General features: G+C 44.5%; 1 protein-coding gene across 1 annotated transcript; it reads right to left on the minus strand.

The window, feature by feature from the left end:
* Positions 1-20,758: 20,758 nt before the first annotated feature.
* LOC123191539 (extensin-1-like) lies at positions 20,759-22,393 on the minus strand. The gene has a single exon (XM_044604236.1). The coding sequence runs from the start codon at positions 22,301-22,303 to the stop codon at positions 20,759-20,761; it is 1,545 nt and encodes a 514-aa protein (XP_044460171.1). The 5' UTR covers positions 22,304-22,393.
* Between the last annotated feature and the right edge of the window lie 1,159 nt (positions 22,394-23,552).

Here is a 23,552-nt window from a genome sequence, read left to right on the forward strand (position 1 = left end):
GTATATCACATATACCTTTGTTCACCTTGCCGTCCTTCTTATCCGCCAAATACTTGAGGCAGTTCCGCTTCCAGTGACCAGTCTGCTTGCAGTAGAAACACTCAGTTTCAGGCTTAGGTCCAGGTTTGGGTTTCTTCTCTTGAGCAACAACTTGCTTGCTGTTCTTTTTGAAGTTCCCCTTCTTCTTCCCTTTGCCATTTTTCTTGAAACTAGTGGTCTTGTTGACCATCAACACTTGATGCTCCTTCTTGATTTCTACCTCCACAGCTTTCAGCATTGCGAAGATCTCGGGAATAGTCTTATTCATCCCTTGCATATTATAGTTCATCACGAAGCTCTTGTAGCTTGGTGGCAGTGATTGGAGAATTCTGTCAATGACGCAATCATCTGGAAGATTAACTCCCAATTGAATCAAGTGATTATTATACCCAGACATTTTGAGTATATGCTCACTGATAGAACTGTTCTCCTCCATCTTGCAGCTATAGAACTTATTGGAGACTTCATATCTCTCAATCCGGGCATTTGCTCGAAATATTAACTTCAACTCCTGGAACATCTCATATGCTCCATGACGTTCAAAACGTCGTTGATGTCCCGATTCTAAGCCGTAAAGCATGGCACACTGAACTATCGAGTAGTCATCAGCTTTGCTCTGCCAGACGTTCATAACATCTGGTGTTGCTCCAGCAGCAGGCCTGGAACCCAGCGGTGCTTCCAGGACGTAATTCTTCTGTGCAGCAATGAGGATAATCCTCAAGTTACGGACCCAGTCCGTGTAATTGCTACCATCATCTTTCAACTTAGCTTTCTAAAGGAACGCATTAAAATTCAACGGAACAACAGCACGGGCCATCTATCTACAGTCAAACATAAATAAGCAAGATACTATCAGGTACTAAGTTCATGATAAATTTAGGTTCAATTAATCATTTTACTTAAAGAACTCCCACTTAGATAGACATCCCTCTAATCCTCTAAGTGATTACATGATCCAAATCAACTAAACCATGTCCGATCATCACGTGAGATGGAGTAGTTTCATTGGTGAACATCACTATGTTGATCATATCTACTATATGATTCACGCTCGACCTTTCGGTCTCCGTGTTCCGAGGCCATATCTGTATATGCTTGGCTCGTCAAGTATAACCTGAGTATTCCGTGTGCGCAACTATTTTGCACCCGTTGTATTTGAACGTAGAGCCTATCACACCCGATCATCACGTGGTATCTCAGCATGAACAACTTTCGCAACGGTGCATACTCAGGGAGAACACTTCTTGATAATTAGTGAGAGATCATCTTATAATGCTACCGTCAATCAAAGCAAGATCAGATGCATAAAAGATAAACATCACATGCAATCAATATAAGTGATATGATATGGCCATCATCATCTTGTGCTTGTGATCTCCATCTTCGAAGCACCGTCGTGATCACCATCGTCACCGGCGCGACACCTTGATCTCCATCATAGCATCGTTGTCGTCTCGCCAATCTTATGCTTCCACGACTATCGCTACCGCTTAATGATAAAGTAAAGCATTACAGCGCGATTGCATTGCATACAATAAAGCGACAACCATATGGCTCCTGCCAGTTGCCGATAACTCGGTTACAAAACATGATCATCTCATACAATAAAATTTAGCATCATGTCTTGACCATATCACATCACAACATGCCCTGCAAAAACAAGTTAGACGTCCTCTACTTTGTTGTTGCAAGTTATATGTGGCTGCTACGGGCTTAAGCAAGAACCAATCTTACCTACGCATCAAAACCACAACGATAGTTTGTCAAGTTGGTGCTGTTTTAACCTTCGCAAGGACCGGGCGTAGCCACACTCGGTTCAACTAAAGTTGGAGAGACTGTCACCCGCTAGCCACCTTTGTGCAAAGCATGTTGGGAGAACCGGTCTCGCGTAAGCGTACGCGTAATGTCGGTCCGGGCCGCTTCGTCCAACAATACCGCCGAACCAAAGTATGACATGCTGGTAAGCAGTATGACTTATATCGCCCACAACTCACTTGTGTTCTACTCGTGCATATAACATCAACATATAAAACCTAGGCTCTGATACCACTGTTGGGTAACGTAGTAATTTCAAAAAAATTCCTACACACACGCAAGATCATGGTGATGCATAGCAACGAGAGGGGAGAGTGTGATCTACATACCCTTGTAGATCGACAACGGAAGCGTTAGCACAACGTGGTTGATGTAGTCGTACGTCTTCACAGTCCGACCGATCCAAGCACCGTTACTCCGGCACCTCCGAGTTCTTGGCACACGTTCAGCTCGATGACGATCCCCGGGCTCCGATCCAGCAAAGCTTCGGGGATGAGTTCCGTCTGCACGACGGCGTGGTGACGATCTTGATGTTCAACCGTCACAGGGCTTCGCCTAAGCACTGCTACAATATGACTGAGGTGTAATATCATGGAGGGGGGCACCGCACACGGCTAAGGAACGATCACGAAGATCAACTTGTGTGTCCTAGGGTGCCCCCTTGCCCCCGTATATAAAGGAGCCAAGGGGAGGGGGCGGCCGGCCAAGGAGGGGCGCACCAAGGGGGAGTCCTACTCCCACCGGGAGTAGGACTCCCTTCTTTCCTAGTTGGAGAAGGAGAAGGGGGAAAAGAGGAGGAAGAGGGAAAGGAAAAGGGGGGGCGCCGCCCCCCTTCCCTTGTCCTATTCGGACTAGGAAGGGGAGGGGCGCGCGGCCACCTCTTGCCTCCTTTCCTCTTCTCCCTTAAGGCCCATGTAGGCCCAATAACCCCCCGGGGGGTTCCGGTAACCTCCCGGTACTCCGGTAAAATTCTGATTTCACCCAGAACGATTCCGATATCCAAATATAGGCTTCCAATATATCGTTCTTTTATGTCTCGACCATTTCGAGACTCCTCGTCATGTTCATGATCACATCCGGGACTCTGAACAAACTTTGGTACATCAAAATGCATAAACTCATAATGAAATTGTCATTGTAACGTTAAGCGTGCGGACCCTACGGTTCGAGAACAATGTAGACATGACCGAGACACGTCTCTGGTCAATGACCAATAGCAAGACCTGGATGCTCATATTGGCTCCTACATATTCTACGAAGATCTTTATCGGTCAGACCGCATAACAACATACGTTGTTCCCTTTGTCATCGGTATGTTACTTGCCCGAGATTCGATTGTCGGTATCTCAATACCTAGTTCAATCTCGTTACCGGCAAGTCTCTTTACTCGTTCCGTAATACATCATCTCACAACTAACTCATTAGTTGCAATGCTTGCAAGGCTTATGTGATGTGCATTACCGAGAGGGCCCAGAGATACCTATCCGACAATCGGAGTGACAAATCCTAATCTCGAAATACGCCAACCCAACATGTACCTTTGGAGACACCTGTAGAGCTCCTTTATAATCACCCAGTTACGTTGTGACGTTTGGTAGCACACAGAGTGTTCCTCCAGCAAACGGGAGTTGCATAATCTCATAGTCATAGGAACATGTATAAGTCATGAAGAAAGCAATAGCAACATACTAAACGATCGGGTGCTAAACTAATGGAATGGGTCATGTCAATCAGATCATTCACCTAATGATGTGATCCCGTTAATCAAATAACAACTCTTTGTCCATGGTTAGGAAACATAACCATCTTTGATTAACGAGCTAGTCAAGTAGAGGCATACTAGTGACACTTTGTTTGTCTATGTATTCACACATGTATTATGTTTCCTTTAATACAATTCTAGCATGAATAATAAACATTTATCATGATATAAGGAAATAAATAATAACTTTATTATTGCCTCTAGGGCATATTTCCTTCAGCCCCAGGCCTACCCGCGCCCGACCACCAGCGCCCGAAGGCTTACGCCTCGCTCGCCCATGCCCCTCTTCCCTCGCTCGCTCTCTCCCACCGCCACTGCCAGCGGGGCCCGCTGCCTAGGCCATCGTCTTCAACCTCCCGCTTTCCCCGCGCAGGATAAGCAGCGCACTCGCCAGCCGCCTCGCTCGGGATAAACCTTATCCCGCAGTCCCGCACCTCCTAGCCTCGCCTATAAAGAGCCCTCGACCCCCTCTCTCCATTCTGCCCTCCGTCTCGTCCCCTCGCCGCTCACAGTCAACGCCTTCATCGTTTGGATCTCACCGGCCGGAGCTACCTCGCCGCTCCGTTCTGCCATCCGTGAGGCTGCCTCGACCCCGTTCTTCTTCACCAGGACACTGACCGAGTCCTTGAGCATCCCGTTGACATTTTTTTGCCCCTAGGGATAGCCAGAGACGCCGCCCCGACGACCTGCGTCCTCGCCGGAGCACGCAGCCGCCGTCTCCGTGCAGCATGACCCCGGCGTCCCCGACGCGAGCCGCCTCCACCACCGGACCGCCCACAACGCACCCGTCCCGTCCGTCATCTCCCCCGCCGCCGAGGAGCACCGTCGCCACCGCCCGTCACCGCCCGACGCCAGCGCCGCCGTCTCCTGCTCATCGACATCGCCGTTGTAAGCCGAGCCTCCTGCCTCATTCGTTTATTTTATTTTATTCATTTATTTACTTGAATTAGGTCGGTTAACCATGGTTTTAAATAAACCGTGCGGTTTAGTTAAAAACCGGTCTCCGGTTTTCATTTTTAGACGCGGTAGCTGTTTTGCTTAGGTAGCGGCCGTTCGCCGAATAGCTTCCGCAGCGAATGCTGCTCGGCCAGTAGGAATCTGCCACATGGTCGAGGACCTGTTCGTAGTTTAGTTTATTTTCTGTTTCACCATCTAGTCCCTAAAATTAGCAGATTAGTCCCTGATTTTAGTTTAGCCACAACTTTTTAACCGTAACACCAAATTCGATGAAACCAACGGCAAATTCTTCATATTGATTAGATCTATCCAGTAGTGTCATCTTTTTAAACTTTTGTCTGATTCAAATTTGCATTTATGCAGATTTGATTTCAAACTTCAAATGGCCATATCTCCTAAACTGTATCTCCGATTGACGTGATTCTTTTTGCACCGTGTCACGGTAGCTAAACCCTATCACCTAGACCTTTCTCAAAATATTTTCACACACCTAGGATCTGTCCATGATAGTTTTATTACTATGCCAAGTATGCACGATAGATCACATCATGGTTTTGCACCTTATGTCACTTATTGTTGGCACCTAGAATTATTTGCATGCAAGTTATGTTGTGGGGTTTCATTTGGTTTTCCGAGTCTTTTGTGTTGCATGTTATTGCTCTCTGGACTGATTGCTTATGTATGTTAATTTTACTTTGACGATAGACTGTCCGGAGTGCGAAGCCGAGTACTATCGATCTTTAGAATTCAACTACCAGTATCCAGGCAAGTTCACATTTGACCATTCTTCCAATTACCTATGTTTTATATTATGCACTTGGTCCTTTTGTGGTTGGATTGCATGGTAGGATTTATTGATGCCAGATGGCTATGCCGTTACCTAGTAGTTCATTGAGGTAGGTTTGAACCATATACCTTTGTCACCACCGCGTAAGTTTAATTTTGCCTCGCCAATGTAGACGTGGATTGGGAAGTGTTCGTTGTGAGAGATGAGTGACAAAGTAGTAAGTAGAACCAAGATAACTTAATGAACTACCTGGGCGGAGGTTTGGTTTGAATGGTGGCGAAGTACAGTGGGAGCATGCATGGGAAATCCATGGTGGTGCACCACTAGTGGTCCGTCCGCCCAGGCTCAAAGAGATCAATCGTATTCTCATGTCTAGAAGCTTACATGTGCAGCCACAAGCCAATATGGGCTCTGGCTTAGTTGAGTAGTTAGTGTGACCCCTTCCGAGATGGGCTACCAGATGTAGAATGAGTAGGTGTACCGGCCTATCCGTGGGTTAAGGGGAAATACTTTCGAAAGACTATGTCTCGGTCATCCTGTTCTCAAACACCAGGCAGTGCGAGAACTTCAAGGGAGGCGATCGAGTCTTGTGGGGAAAAGTGTGCAAACCTTTGCAGAGTGTTAAAACCTAATCGATTAGCCGTGTCCCCGGTTACGGACAACTTGAGCATCTAGTAGTGGAAATGCTGGGAGATCTCATCACTCTTAATTAAACAGTTGGGTTTTAAATGAAACTTTGGGGATGGAGTGAGATGGGTTTGCCAACTCATCCTATGCTATTTTGTAGTAGTAGAATAATATCTTTTATTCTAGGGAAAAAACCTAGCTTTATGCAAAAACTAAACTTAGAGATTTCCACCAGCCAAATTGCATGTACAAATAGGTTCATTATTCTTATGATGTGACTTGCCAGTACATTCAATGTACTGACCTACAGGGCTGTAACGTCTTATGTTGCAGGAATTTTTCTACGACAAGTAAGAGTTACGTTGTAGGGTTACGGTCTACACTCAACTTGCCGTTGGCGTTGATGGACTCCACACCCTTATGTTTGTTTCCGCTGAGACTTATGAGGTATATATCAGTTTTACGTTATTTATACATGTGATTGCACTTTGGTATATACATTGATGTACTGTGTGTGCCAGCATACCGATCCAGGGATGGCACGGATACACAGAGGCTTGACCGTTTGAGGTCGGGTCGCTACAGAGATGGTATCAGAGCACATGTTGACTGTAGGACGTGACCCTAGAAACTAGAAAGCCCTCAGGAAAGGATTTCTCTAAAACTTTATTTTCAAAAAGATCCTTTACCTCTCTTCTTTTTCGAGCTTTATCAAATCTTTCCTTTTACCTCAAATATTTAGACAATACCTTTTTCCCTTTGACCACACGGAGGATCAATTGATGAGACCCCTCCGAGAAGGGCAAGATATCGGACTTCACCATACACTGGAAGAATTGAAGCTACAATAGTCGAAGCCTTTGAAGAGTTGAAGAATTTGAAGACACCGACTAATTCCAATATTTATATGACCTTTAGAAGACCAAACCCTTGTTGTATACTCACGTTAGATGCGATGATTTGTGAGCTGTCATATTTGGTGTGTGTTTTCCGACATCAACAAATAAAACTTATTTACAAAACTATATTGTTTGTATTGTGTGTATCTCCCTCTATCCCTCTTATCTCATCCCAAAACACTTGGACCCAATAGATGATGAATGAAGATGGACTTGTATTCTCTGGACCGATCACTCAGTTAGAGGCAGAGCTATGGATTCAAAACATGGAGAATCACTTCGGGAGCAATTTGGTTGCAAGGAAGTATGAGGTTCAGTATGCTCTTCAGTACTTTACAAAAAGTGCCGCAACCTGGTGGAAAATGCATTAGGCCATACAAGGATGTAACAGAGCAAAAACTTGGGAGCAATTCAAGATGACTCTACTGAGGTCTCGTCTTATTCAGAAGCCATATGGCAATAAAATGAAGAAACCTTGTGCATGCAAGATTTATGGTGAGATAGGACATACCCATGAAGAACACAAGGATGGATGCCCTCATTGTTAAGGAAATCACCGAGCTGAAGAATGCCCAACTAGGCAGGTTATTTGTTTCTTGTGTGAAGGAATTACGCACTACCCTGCCCAGTGTCATATTTACCCCAAGGTACAAGAAATTACCAAGCAGCAGAAGGGAGCAATGAAAGAAGCCCTCAGGGAAAGTTTGAAAGAACATGTGATGAAGGAAGATGTTGAAGACCCTGATGGAGAAAGCCTAAACAGATTTTACTCCAACGCTTGCTATTCATGTGGAGAAGAAGGACATTTTTCACTGTATTGCACGAAGCAAAGCCAAGAGTATCTGGGAGACTTCCCGACATAAGAAGTGGAGTTTGATCCACATGAGATAGAAGAATTGATCGGAACGAAGAAGTCCAGGAAGAGAAAGAGCATGTATCCCCAGAACAACCCAATTTCTGCAGAAAAGGACCTGAGTCAAATCACTTGTTACAGGTGCAAGGATTTAGGTCATTACGCTAGCAAATGCCCAGCAAGGAAGCCAAGAACCCAAGGAGCCAAGATAACCACCAGGAAGCCCCTGTATTTGTCTGACGCCATTTGTTTACGCTGCAAAGGAGTAGGAAACTTTGTCAGAGAATGTTCAGACCCGAGGAAAGCTTGAGCAGAGTAGTTGAGATCTTGATATTGGAATAAAGCATGTAATAAATGTGGAATACACTTTTATTTTCGTTGGGGATGTTGAGTTGAGTTGTGAAATGGAAATTGTAATAGCTCATGAAGCAATAAAAGTTGAGGTGTTTGGAATCTCATATGAAATGTTATGAGTTGTTTGTTGATTGTGAGTGCCTCTCTCACTATGTCACCCAGACTTAAACCTTGAACCCATGGACAAGATGACCCCAAACTTCCCCCCAAATAACCACATTTCACCCAAGGAATTAGATACATTATCCTGAGTACCCTTCTATCTTATACCTGCAGATGACAACCCTTTACGAGTCTTTTCTCAAGGGCCCAGAAATGATCATGACCCTGACCAGTGATCAGGATTACCCAAAAATCCTGAAGGACATGATGAAGCATATTCATCTTGAAGGAGATGCAGTCTACAAGGGTTATCCTTTCATGGAGAAGGGATATGAACTTTGGTACATGGAGGTACACCTCCACCGTGTGAAGGGAGTTTGCCCAAAGACTATGGGTCAATACTTTTTCATCTCTCGAGTACCACAAGCAACATTCTTCGACTTTGTTCGTGAAGCTGCTATGGAAGCCATACGTCAGATTGGGGAAATACTAGAAGCAAGTCTCTGTCACACTCAAGAATACCTGAGGGAGGTGCATGCACAGATGATGGAGATGAAGCTCATGGCCACCACGATGAAGCAAAACATCGATGATTTGAAGGATCACATCGCCCAATTCTAGTGGGACTGAAGCATCTTCAAGAAGGGCAAATGAATAAAGATGGAAGTAATGCTTGACCATACCAAACTATGTGGATGGCAGCTTTTGTAATAGAGTACTTTTGAAATTTGAGTTTTGAGTAGTGGTTAAGGATGTAATAAAGGATTTGATATGAAGAGAATATGAATTATGGATGAACCAGTGCATTTTTTTAGCGATACTTGTCTGTGTGAACAATTGACCGATGGAAAGGAAAATGTTGTTCCATATAAAGTTGGAGTTTGGACAAATGAGTTGGAGTTTGTTTTAGTTATGATGGTTACCCCAAGAGTAGGCAGGAAGGAAGTGATATTGGATTTAAAGGAGATGTAATGTTGGAATATGGAACAATAGTAGCTCCAAGGATGAGTTAAAGTTATACCAGTGTTGAAGTGGGCCATAACCACAGGACCCAGGATTTGATAAGGAAACAAGCACAATCTTGTTGGAGAAAAGAATTCTGGAAGAAGTTGTGAGTTCATCAGCAGACGTTCCATAGGAGGTTACGTAAACCCGAGAGTTGTGAAGAAACGATAGAGGTTTTGTTTGGCTTGCAGAACCAATAGATTTATCCAGACCCAGTTCATGGAGAAGAGAAGTTCTGCAATGCTTTTGAGGATGCCCAAGTGTTAGAATACGTGATTCACTATCTGCGTATGTGGTAACCATTCAAGTACGGGATGGATTGGCCCCCATACCGGAGACTTCTATCATGAGCTATCATATGTTGATGGAAAATCAGAGAGCCTTAAAACCCTAGAAGGGTGTCGACACGACAAGCCAAAAGCCTTAGAATGGCAGGATGATGGAAACCCTGTACACGAACCTATTGCCAATCATAGGTTATGCGGTGAGGTTCAGCCCAGACCCAGTTCCTGCAGGAGGAACCATTAATTGTCGACCACCATGAGATTTTCGATAGTTGTTTAACATTGGTGACAGCCTGACAGCTAAGAAGACCCAGTCTCGGAATGATCATATTTTGATGCAAGGACTCAAGACTTTGAGGAAAAGGTCATGCCCTTAACTGAAGAGCCTTAAAGAAAGAGTTACTCCAAGGAGTATGAGAAGACCGACACCGCCAATGCAAAGGATGGAGTACATGAGTTTTGTTGGAACCATGACCATACTTCTAAGGGTGGTAGCACCCCATACCATGTGTTGATGAATGGATTTTCAAGGAGACCCCAAACCTAACCTTCTTTCTAGCCTCTCCGAATCTCGAGGACGAGATTCATTTTAAGGGTGGTAGTTTGTAACATTCCAAAATTCTAAATTTTGGAATGTTATATTAAATAAATAATTGTGATTGTTTGTTTGATTTTTGTGTGAAACTGAGTGGAAATTGAAACTTTTTGAAAGTTGAATGAGAGGGAATAAAAGGACTTTCCCAAAACTTTCATCTTGCATTTTGATCTCCCTGAGTTCAAATTCATTTCATTACAAAACCCTAGAGTGAAGATAATATGACCTCTTCCATTTAAAGAAATGAAAAGGGGTTTGAAAATGATTTGAATTCCATTTTGAAATATTTCAAACTTAGAAACTTTAAGCAACTTAATGAGTTCATGAGGGAAGATAAAATGACTTCTTCATATTTGAGGAAAGAGAGTTGGAAGTTTCAAAGAAATAAATTGGAAGTCACTTTGAAGTTATTAGAAACTCATTTTTCCATTCAAGTTGTTTGAAATTCCAAATTCAAATCCAATTGGGAGTTATTTGAGTTTCTTTTTAAAGTATTTTTCTCCTAAAAATGAATAAATGGAAATAAGGGTAAAATGATTCCCATCAATGGAAAATTAGGAGAAAATAAAATTGAAATCATTTTGCTATTTTAAAAATGATTTTTGTTGATTTTAAATGCAACAGTAGCACAGTTTGACTTTTATGAATTTTTTTGGAATTTATTTGAACTTGGAAAATAGTTCATCTTATTCTTGGTATTTTTCTGAGAATTTCGGTATATAATATGCCTATATAGTTTTTTTATTATTACTCAGTTTGTTTGTTTTTCTGATTGTAAAAAGAAGAAAAACTTTTTATTAAAAAAACGCACGCACGCGCTGGCCAGCCGGCCCAGCAGCCACCCAGCCGCGCGGCCCACTGCCCAACTGGCCAGCTGGCCCAGAGCCCCGACCGGCCAGGCCGCCCCAGGCCTGCCCGCGCCCGAAGGCTTACACCTCGCTCGCCCGTGCCCCTCTTCCCTCGCTCGCTCTCTCCCACCGCCACTGCCAGCGGGGCCCGCTGCCTAGGCCATCGTCTTCAACCTCCCTCTTTCCCCGCGCAGGATAAGCAGCGCACTCGCCGGCCGCCTCGCTCGGGATAAACCTTATCCCGCAGCCCCGCACCTCCTAGCCGCGCCTATAAAGATCCCTCGACCCCCTCTCTCCATTCTGCCCTCCTTCTCGTCCCCTCGCCGCTCACAGTCACCGCCTTCGTCGTTTGGATCTCACCTGCCGGAGCTACCTCGCCGCTCCGTTCTGCCATCCGTGAGGCTGCCTCGACCCCGGTCTTCTTCACCAGGACACTGACCGAGTCCTTGCGCATCCCGTTGACATTTTTTTTGCCCCTAGGGACAGCCAGAGACGCCGCCCCGACGACCTGCGTCCTCGCCGGAGCACGGAGCCGCCGTCTCCGCGCAGCATGACCCCGGCGTCCCCGACGCGAGCCGCCTCCACCACCGGACCGCCCACAACGCGCCCGTCCTGTCCGTCATCTCCCCCAACGCCGAGGAGCACCGCCGCCACCGCCCGTCACCGCCCGACGCCAGCGCCGCCGTCTCCTGCTCATCGACATCGCCGTTGTAAGCCGAGCCTCCCGCCTCGTTCGTTTATTTTATTTTATTTATTTATTTACTTGAATTAGGTCGGTTAACAATGGTTTTAAATAAACCGTGCGGTTTAGTTAAAAACCGGTCTCCGGTTTTCATTTTTAGACGCGGTAGCTGTTTTGCTTAGGTAGCGGCCGTTCGCCGAATAGCTTCCGCAGCGAATGCTGCTCGGCCAGTAGGAATCTGCCACATGGTCGAGGACCTGTTCGTAGTTTAGTTTATTTTCTGTTTCACCATCTAGTCCCTAAAATTAGCAGATTAGTCCCTGATTTTAGTTTAGCCACAACTTTTTAACCGTAACACCAAATTCGATGAAACCAACGGCAAATTCTTCATATTGATTAGATCTATCCAGTAGTGTCATCTTTGTAAACTTTTGTCAGATTCAAATTTGAATTTATTCAGATTTGATTTCAAACTTCAAATGGCCATATCTCCTAAACCGTAGCTCCGATTGACGTGATTCTTTTTGCACCGTGTCACGGTAGCTAAACCCTATCACCTAGACCTTTCTCAAAATATTTTCACACACCTAGGATCTGTCCATGATAGTTTTATTACTATGCCAAGTATGCACGATAGATCACATCATGGTTTTGCACCTTATGTCACTTATTGTTGGCACCTAGAATTATTTGCATGCAAGTTATGTTGTGGGGTTTCATTTGGTTTTCCGAGTCTTTTGTGTTGCATGTTATTGCTCTCTGGACTGATTGCTTATGTATGTTAATTTTACTTTGACGATAGATGTCCGGAGTGCGAAGGCGAGTACTATCGATCTTTAGAATTCAACTACCAGTATCCAGGCAAGTTCACATTTGACCATTCTTCCAATTACCTATATTTTATATTATGCACTTAGTCCTTTTGTGGTTGGGTTGCATGGTAGGATTTATTGATGCCAGATGGCTATGTCGTTACCTAGTAGTTCATTGAGGTAGGTTTGAACCATATACCTTTGTCACCACCGCGTAAGTTTAATTTTGCCTCGCCAATGTAGACGTGGATTGGGAAGTGTTCATTGTGAGAGATGAGTGACAAAGTAGTAAGTAGAACCAAGATAACTTAATGAACTACCTGGGCGGAGGTTTGGTTTGAATGGTGGCGAAGTACAGTGGGAGCATGCATGGGAAATCCATGGTGGTGCACCACTAGTGGTCCGTCCGCCCAGGCTCAAAGAGATCAATCGTATTCTCATGTCTAGAAGCTTACATGTGCAGCCACAAGCCAATATGGGCTCTGGCTTAGTTGAGTAGTTAGTGTGACCCCTTCCGGGATGGGCTACCATATGTAGAATGAGTAGGTGTACCGGCCTATCCGTGGGTTAAGGGGAAATACTTTCGAAAGACTATGTCTCGGTCATCCTGTTCTCAAACACCAGGCAGTGCGGGAACTTCAAGGGAGGCGATCGAGTCTTGTGGGGAAAAGTGTGCAAACCTCTGCAGAGTGTTAAAACCTAATCGATTAGCCGTGTCCCCGGTTACGGACAACTTGAGCATCTAGTAGTGGAAATGCTGGGAGATCTCATCACTCTTAATTAAACAGTTGGGTTTTAAATGAAACTTTGGGAATGGATTGAGTTGGGTTTACCAACTCATCCTATGCTATTAGTAGTGGTAGAATAATATCTTTTATTCTAGGGAAAAACTAGCTTTATGCAAAAACTAAACTTAGAGCTTTCCACCAGCCAAATTGCATGTACAAATAGGTTCATTATTCTTATGATGTGACTTGCCAGTACATTCAATGTACTGACCTACAGGGCTGCAACGTCTTATGTTGCAGGAATTTTTCTACGACGAGTAAGAGTTACGTTGTAGGGTTACGGTCTACACTCAACTTGCCGTTGGCGTTGATGGACTCCACACCCTTATGTTGTTTTCCGCTGAGACTTATGAGGTATATATCAGTTTTACGTTATTTATACATGTGATTGCACTTTGATATATACATTGATGTACTGTGTGTGCCAGCATACCGATCCAGGGATGGCATGGATACACAGAGGCTTGACCGTTTGAGGTCGAGTCGCTACAGTGCGCATCCCCAGGGATGTGGCAATGGTGAGAAGCTGGACGGCGACCCGACGCTCTGCTGGCTCCAGGAAGCTTGCGGGCCGTGGCCGTCGGGTGGATTCATCATCCCCGCGCGAGATGCCTCTGCCTGCTCCGCAGCAGCCGCCACCCACGCGGCCGCGTCCCGGGCCCTCTTGGTGTCGAGCCTGGTCCGCTGGTCGGTGATGACAGCCTCCCGGCGCTGAACCTCCGCCTTCCAGTCGGCGTTTGACATGCCCGGTGGTTTTGCCGGCGGCGCCCTGGGCTTCCTCTGCTTCGGCTGGGTGGCATCGACAACGGCATGAGGGACTGTATACTTCTTTGATGGCATGGCAGGATGGCGACCGGATGGCGGGGAGAGGGAGGAGAATGGTGGAAGAAGAGGGGCAGAAGGGAGAATGGTGGAAGAAGTGGGGCAGAAGGGGGAATGGAGGGAAATGGAGGGGGAAGCGGGGGATCGATGGGAAAAGGGTTGTCTCTCGCTGAGAGAGCGGACCCACGCACCTTTTTCTTTGGCCGGCGCCCCCAGGCGGCCCCGGGGGGCTTGGGTTCTGCTCTGGTTCGCCAGCTGTTATTTCAGCCCAAACCGGCGATAAACAAGGTCCCGGGGCACGACTGGGCTAATTTTCCGGTGCTGGCGCTAAAAAGAGAGCCCTGGGGGCATGTTGGGGGCGAGTGGAGATGCTCTAACCATCAGCCTGTAGGCTCTAGAATTTTCCAACTGAACCAAAAACTTTCAATTAGACACCTTTCCAACTTTCAACGTTGATTAAAATCAACTTTCGACTATTTTTCTGAACTTGCACTCCAACCCAAACATTTGACATGGAGAAAGATGGGCTAATGTGGGAAAATCTGCTCAAGTGGCTTGTCAATCGCAAAATGACATGCTGATTTGCATCCATGTTAGTAAAACTAGTATTTTGACCGCTTGAATGTTTGAGCAGTTGGAATGGACTAAAGCTATTGACTAGGACAAGTTTCTACTCTTGTATTTTGGACACAAATAGAGTTCGGCACAAGTCCTGCATAGTACTCCCATAGGCGCAGTTATAAAACACTCACCAAAGAAATGGAGCTGGTTGGAACTTATAGAACTCACAGTTTGAATCCTAAAACATAAACATATTTGGTTCCTTTATTATGATGGATTCAATGAAGAGCCTTTAACGTAGCTGACAATTTTACATTGTTGTATCAATTCAGCTCATGAGGAATGCAAACATCTGTAACTATGTTCTGCACGCTGTAATTTGCTCTTGAGCTGAATGAAAAGTTAGAGCCTCTGGCCCCTATCCTTGTTTTTTTGCAGAACTACACACAACAGGAATGCACAAATATTTGTATTAAGACAGCTTTAACTTGTGTCAAATAAATGCAATACGATCCAGTCAGGCTGCTCAAGTGCATGTCAATTAAAAAAAAGAAGAGGATAGCTCAAGCCACTGCATCATACTGACGCCCACAACCATCTTTATTAAAAAGAATTTAATAGTCCAGTAGGTCCAGAATAACTTTATAACTTTAAAAAGAGAAGACCGCAACCAATTGCTAAAAGGAGATTACATGACTCATTCACATTATCTGTTAATCATGCACCAGCCAAACTGGTAGAACAATTCCTTGGCGACCGTCTCCAAGCGGTTGCACCCATGGGCGCACACCTGAGTGTCCATACACTGAAGTGATGACCAAATATGGATCGAATCAGTAGTTCGGATGATAACCTATTTTCTATTGAGAATTTGATCTATTAAAAATAGTGTCATTCTGGCAATTACAAATTGCCCATAATAAGGTGCATGCTCCCACCCGGAGATGACCTTTAATCCCATGAGTAATACCAAGCAACCAATTCCCAAACAAATTTGGTATGCTAGTTGCTGGTTGCAAGTTATAAGCTACCAAAATTGTTAGCCAAAGTGATGTGGCAAACAAACAAGTGAAAGAGATAGTGTATTGTTTCCTCTTGATCACAAAAACAACATTTCTTACACCGCAATCAATTAATTTTGCCACATTATCTTTAGTAAGGATCACCTCAGGCTGCAAGAACCACACTTTTCTTAAATTTGATGGAACTTCATCTTCTAGATATAGTTATGCCCGAAGACTAGCCGCGCATCAATAAGGTCTACGTACATCGAGTTAACGGTGAAGACGCCATTTGTATTCAATATCCATCGAAATATGTCTGCGTCTGTGAGAGATTGATCATCATCAACCTCCGTACCAAATGGAGCCATGCTGCCCAGTTATCGCCAATCAGAGCTCTATGAAATTGAGTATTTAAAGGGGTTGTCTCTAGGACCGATGCTGCCAAAACATCTTTCCTGCACACTAAGTTGCCGAGGGTCGGATTTTGAAGAACTAGCAATGTCCCCAACCAGGTTTCCTAACAAAAAACTAGTATATTGGTCATCATCGATCATAAATGCACCTCTATTAATGTGTGACATTTTGATGACATACGACGCGGGAATGGGACAATTGATTTCCTCCCAAACACCACATATGATACCACCAGTTTTACCAATAGGATGAATTAATTTCCAAAAGGAGGCACCATCGGGATCATTACTCTTGAATTTTTTAATTTTATAATCATTTTTCATAGTTTCTTGTAGGCCAATAAATCAAGGGCATGATCTTTAATGAGCTCATTGATGTAGGAAGACATGCCGCTCTCTCCAAGCCCACACATGATTCCAAAAATGCATATAATTTAAATCTGCTTAAAACGTTCCTAGTTCTGATAGTACTAGCGGGGGAGGGTGGAGATGTTAGTGCTTAGCAGCCTTTTGGGCTCCTTTTCACAGGCCTAGTAACTACCACAAATGTTTATCTGGCTATCGTTAGCTAGACAGGTCTGCCATACTTTGCAAGAGCTACACTCTTTGAGTGCATGAGTTCTTGAGGCAAACTATTTCTCATAAGACGATGTGTTTGATTCTAGTTTAGGGGGAGATCCATCATAGATTCGGAGTGTGTGATTCATGAGGGTGTCTCTGTGCTTATGATGCAATGATAGATCTATAGATGAAAACGTCGTAGTTTGAACAAATAACTAGTTTGCAATACTATTCTGCCATGTTAACCTGTGCGATGTGACCATTGTTATGTCAACAGTAATGCTGATACCCAAAGATTTGGAAATAAATAAAGCTACGGAGAAATAGCAAAAGAAGTAGGAGTGCATGTCTGGTTTGGCTTGTTTATCATCATTCTCATATATAGAATATTACTTATACTAGAAAACATCACAGTTTGAACAAATAACTAATGGATAAATACATGGATAAGAGATCTATTTGTCTTGTCACTTTGTCAGACTGTTTAATAATTTAATAAAGATGGTTGTGTGCATCGCTTGATGCATGAAGAGGCTAGGAGTAATCCTCCTTTTTGAGAAAAAAACATGGATCAACATATATGTAACTTCCGGAGAAGACTCCTTTCTTTTATTCCTCCTTTCGCAATCTATCTAGTTCTTTCCTTCTTCTCTTCACTTTGTTTGCCATGTTTTTGGGTTCTTGTAATCCTTGTAAAACCTATCCAGATCTCTCTAAGATTGAAGTATGTTCTACATGCAACCAAGACATAACTTAAACACATGGAAAGAAAGAAAATTATTGGCCAATCAGGCAAACTATGAACATGTAATCTATACCTACTATTAGAGGGAATAGGTATTCTTGGTTTGGTTTAGTCCTTTTCGTTCGGTTTGCACACGCTAAGCCATCTGGCCCAGGTACTTGTATGCTGATGGGCCTTTTATGGGCTTTCATAGAGACCATGAAAAATAATTGGATCAAAATAAATCAAGATTGTTGGAATTAAACACAGGACCTCCTGTGTAGCTCTTCGATGTAACAACCAACGGCCTATCCGCCTTTCACATTTACTAATTCTAACTCGCTCTAAATATACAAGTGGTAGTCATCATGTCTAGGGCGAGCTAATTAAGCAAATGAGCTAATAAAGGAGGATTATGGGCTTAAATAGAATATTTAAACGGATGTGCCTAATTAAAGAAAGGGTTATGGATAAACCGGTGGAATAACTAAAAGAAAGATTGTGATCTTAATACATGAAGGATTTGAGGCAAAAAGGTAGGATAATTAAAATTTAAAAGGAAGGATTTGTAGGCTTCAATGTGTTGGAGCTACTAAATTAGAAAAGTAAGGATTTGATTTCTGACTAAAACGGGTAAGGACGCCATGGTAATTAACAAAATAATTATACTTAAATGCCATTAAAAAGGATTATACTTAGATGGAAACAGTGGGAGATTATGCCCAACAAAGAAAATATGAACACTGCTAAATTGCAACGTATTTTTTATGTTCATTTTGTAGAAGGATGCTGCGTTGCAGCATGTTCTTCATAGTGAATTCGGTGCTGTGAGATATTATGCTTGCACAAAACATCAATTTTTCCCGTTGCAACGCACGGGCATATGTGCTAGTTAAGTTACAAATCTTTATCTAGGCAAAGAACCATTGAGTACATTCACCTTGCTGCAGAACATTTACATCTTCAAAATGTTTCTAACCAAAAAAATACATGAAAAGAAGGCCTAACAGTACTTCCCAACACATGACGAAAGTGCCTAGGTTCATTCTTCAAAGATAGGAGCAATCAAGTAACTATCAGGATTAATAAAGTACCATAATAAGTTGACACAAAACAAGTTGTCTATGCAAGTATGTCTGGCAAAACAAGTTGACACAAAAGAGGAGCAGTTGCAACTTAGGATTTACAACAAAATGAACAACAACGATCAATCAAACAAACCATGGAAGAAGAGATCAACGATAAAAATTTCATCAACTCGAATAAAAATTCATTCGCCCAAAGAGCACGACTGAGACTAAATATCAGAGGGCCGACGGATATATAGGTGAAAAATTGGCGAACCCACTAAACCCAGCCAACGAAATAAGATATCGGACACTATCCAAAGTACTTTATAGCACGTAGATTCAGTGGAGGAGCTAAATATTAAGTTCATGTTGCACACCCACACGATCGGTCTGGCGTGTTAACGGGAAGCAGAAACCACTATTGCCTCCCAACGGGTGCAGTCTTTGATCTAAGAGCTTGGTGTGGCACAAGAAACAGTTTTCACTTTATGGTGTGACAACTTGGGTGCAACATATCTTTTATTTACCGTATCTTTCATGCATAAAAAAACACATTGAGGTGTATTTTCACTTTGTACAAGAAAGTGTACCTCAATCGAAGTTAGGGATTGTATTCGTACCATCGTAGGATGAATTGGCTGACAGTTTTACCAAAGCTAGCTTTCCAAGTTGAAATGTTCACAAATTTTATGCAAGATCTCAATTAAGGGAAAGTTGTGATTGAAGAGGGCTATTAGGACTAGATATAGAGAGGTTATGTTTGGTATGTGATTATAATCCATCGGCTATATACGGATAAAGTTCTGATTGTTTTAACCTTTTCTGTAACCCAAGTTGTGCAAACCCAAGGCCGATTAGCCCCCCTATGAATGTATATACATGTCGCAACCTGCCGGGTGTAGACAAGCTCTGCCAATTACTATAAGAAGTTTGAGAAAAGTGTGTGTGTGTGTGTGTGTGTGTGTGTGTGTGTTTCAATATGTATGGTGTGTGTGTGTGTGTGTGTATGTGTGTGTGTGTGTTTCAATATGTATGGTTATAGTTAGCGGAAGAAATTTAACAACATGGTGTTTGCCATTTCCCTAAAAAAATGATATTTAGTATCTATCCTTAAGATAGGAGAATTTATTGTTTAATAGCATATGTCCTCGCGCATGGCTTCAACCTGCATACCAAATCCACGCGGGTTGCAAAGGCTGAGCTCAAGGTGATAAAGTGGATGATAGAAGCTATAACTCTAACAAATGGCATCAGATTTATGGCATGGGGAAATCTAGAGAATTCAACACCGCCATGGCGCAGAGATTGTTTTCACCAAATGGTTTCATTGATCGTTATGTGAAAGCCATTTCTATATGCCATCTTCATCCTTTGTTGGCGGATTTGGAAAGCCAAGAATGACCTAATTTTCTTGGGCATCCATAGCTTGGCCAGTGATACCATACGTCGAACCACGAAAGGGATTACTACATGGATCAAGAGATATGTAACTTTAGACAAGACAACCCTTCTCCCCTTTTGTTTCTTTCTCCTTTCGTGACTTGTCTAGTTCTTTTTTCTTCCCTTCACTTTGTTTGCCTTTTTTAGTCTTGTAATCCATGTAAGGCTTTTCCGATTCGGTTTCGGATTGAAATATTTTTTCCATGTGACCAAGGCAAAATTAGATACATGGAAAGAAAAAAAACTATTGGTCGCATCGGGCAACATGTAATTAAGTTACACATCTTTATCCTGGCAAAGATGAACATCCAACACATTCACCTTGCTGTAGGACATTTACACCTTCAAAACGTTCTCACCGGAAAAATAAAAAGATCTGGACACAAAAAAAGGAAGTGTATATACAACAGTACTTCTCATTTCACAACATACGACCATAACACCTTGGTTCTTCTTGGATTTCGCTACAAATTGAACGTCAGATTTTTGACCATGACATATCGAACGTTTTCCATGATAGTAACACTCAGGTAACTATCAGTGGCAAATAAAGTGTCGTAACACACAGCTATGCAAGGTATGCCTACAGAACATGTTGATACAAAGACCGTTAGATCACTACACAGTCTTATGTTAGTTTACAGAGGGGGTACTAGTTACACCAAATGGACAACAGAGATCAAACAAATAACCATGGAAGAAGAGATCCAGAATAAAAATTTCAACGAAGAAGATATCCAGAATAAATATTTCAGCAACTAGAATGAAAATGCCTTGGCTCCAAGAGCATGATAGAGACCGAATTTCCATCCTTATTAACAATGCCATTCATGCATCTTAACCATGCCAAAACTAAATAAAATGAGGCGAGACGCATGACCATGCACTACGCATGAGGATCCACTACTCGCATATAGGAGCAAAATGACTCGATGCTCCATGATCGGCGCCTCACTACAACCCGAACTCCATATCGTCCCAGAACTGCAACGTTAACATATCATCATCGACGAAGTTTGCGCTTGAGCTGGTGCCGGCGCCGTCGTGGCCACCAGTATTGTAGCCATTTCCATTATAGGCTAGGGCGCCGTGGCCCCCCTCGGACCTCACCCTGTCACGCCAGCCCTCCTGCTGCTGCGGTGGCGCCTGATACATCGGTGGAGGGCCCACGTCGACGCTGTCGGTAACATATGGCACCTGGAACTGGAAGACCGGTGGCTGCCAGCCTTCCTGCTGTTGCGGCACCGCCTGATACATCGGCGGAGGCCCCATGTCGACACTGCCGGTGACGTATGGCACCTGGGGCTGGAAGACTTGTGGCTGCCAACCCTCCTCCTGTTGCGGCGGCGCCTGATACATCGGCGGATGACCCATGCCGATGTTGCCGGTGATGTTTGGTACCTGGGGCTGGAGGACCGGTGGCTGCAAGCCCTCCTGCTGTTGCGGCGGCACCTGATACATCGGCGGAGGCCCCATGTCGACGTTGTTGGTGACGTTTGGCACCTGGAGCTGGAAGACCGATGGCTGCCAGCTCTCCTGCTGCTGCGGCGGCGCTTGATACATCGGCGGAGGCCCCATGTCGACGCTGGCGGTGGCGTTTGGTGCCTGGCGCTGGAAGACCGGTGGCTGCCAGCCCTCCTGCTGCTGTAGCGGCACCTGATACATCGGCGGATGCCCCATGTCGACGCTGCCGGTGACGTATGGCGCCTGGGGCTGGAAGGCCGGTGGCTGCCCGCCGGCCTGCTGCTGCGGCGGCGCTTGATACATCGGCGGAGGCCCCATGTCGGCGCTGCCAGCGGCGTATGGCGCCTGGGGCTGGAAGACCGGTTGCTGCCCGCCCGCCTGCTGCGGCGGCGGCGCTTGATACATCAGTGGAGGCCCCATGTCGGCGCTGCCGGCGACGTATGGCTCCTGGGGCTGGAAGACCGGTGGCTGCCCGCCCGCCTGCTGCTGCGGCGGCGCTTGATACATCGGCGGAGGCCCCATGTCGGCGCTGCCGGTGATGTATGGCGCTTGGGACTGGAAGACCGGCGGCTGCGAGTTGCTTTTAGCGATGCGCTCGACGAGGCTCTTGTGGATCTCCCCCGGCTTACAACCAACCCTGGCGACCTCCTCGGCGCTGAGGTTGCCACCGAGCATGGCCTTGTGCAGGAGGGCCCTGATGTTGCGGTCCTCACGCTCGCTCTGGAGCTTGTTGGCCTGATGCTGGAGCTTGGCGAGGCACTTGGTGAGGAACTCCTCCTGGCTCGTCGTCTTCTTGAACTGCGGCATGTTCGGCATGGCCTTGTATCGATTCAACATAGCCACCGCCTCAGCATGGGACGGGTAAACATCCGGCTCCGACGCGCCCTCGTCATACACCAGCACGCAGGCCTTGGTGTTGCACAGGATGCCCAACTCGCCCACCTTCTTCATCAGGTAGTTGCGGCGCGTCTCGTAGGTACGGCGACGGATGGAGTCCTCGCCGATGTACCGGAGGGGCACCTTCTTGCGAACCATTGCCGGTCAAAGGGTAAAACTACCAGAGGAAAAGGGAAGTCGCTAGTTTTTGGCGAGTTGAAAGCAAGGGAGAAGGCGTGGATTTATAGGGGAGGATCGGCCAGGATGAGCATGTTGTAGCCTTCCGGCCTTCACTGTGCTCATCTCTAACTTTGGCATCCATTTACAGCCTTTCACTCTCTACGTAGATATGCATGGTAGTGCTAGCTAGCCCATTAATGCGTCCTAAAACTATAGAATTTCTTTATAATTGCAAATTTGCTCTGAGTCGATCGAGAATTTTTTTTTGGGTGAAGAAACCATTCGGTGATCGTATAATAAGTCATAGAACATGCATGTATATATGCTTTTTAGCTACATATTGCAAAATTAATTGTGCATTTAATGTTTTCTAAAGTTAGATTGGTATTCAAACATGTACAGCGTCCCATCACCGCGTTAAGAAAGTATCAATAAATAAGGTACTACAAAAATTATCTCATGATGCGGTGGTTACCAAAAATTACAAATCTACTAAGATATACAAGCAATTAAACCACAATTCATATGCACTGTGTGGATAAGTTCTGCCAGTTTTTGCAACACATGTATCCAATGTTATTCCATATATACAGCAGGTTGGACGGCTACCGTTTCTTGATGACCTAGTGGTACGTAGTCATTGTATTCACCAACGCATGCTTACTTCCAGACTTAGTTATGTAGTCCAAGTAAGTAATCACTTCCAGTCATGCACTAGTGCTGGTACTGCTTCAACGACATCTACGCCTCCAACAACAAGTGTGCTCGCTCAACAATGACCATATATAGCATTGATATGAACTAGTACATTTACCCTAATTCTCCATGCTCCACATGACACTCAAAATCTCATTTAGGTGCATCATCTAACTACTGATAATAAACTATTATGAAAATTTACCCTGCCTTCTTTTTTGTCAAGGATCATGCCACGAGGAGGGTAATTCAACGAAGTAGATGTGAAGGAGATTTGTAGCCCCTCAAGCTATAGTCATATTCTTCATCCAAACAAGACTACATGTGTCCAAGCTTACGTCCACAAAATGACATCATCATTTAGATCATCCTTTTTCAATATGGACAATTGTGTCCTTCAAAATAATAAGCTTCCATGGTCAAGTGAGTCATATAGCGAGCCACGGTATGCTCGTAAGAAAGCAAAGAGTCGTCATCTTGGTTATCCTAAATATGTAAGTGTGTCCACGTCACCAAGTTTGTTTCATTTCTG

This window comes from Triticum aestivum, chromosome 2A (assembly GCF_018294505.1).
Source record: "Triticum aestivum cultivar Chinese Spring chromosome 2A, IWGSC CS RefSeq v2.1, whole genome shotgun sequence".
Classification (NCBI taxonomy): Eukaryota; Viridiplantae; Streptophyta; class Magnoliopsida; order Poales; family Poaceae; genus Triticum; species Triticum aestivum.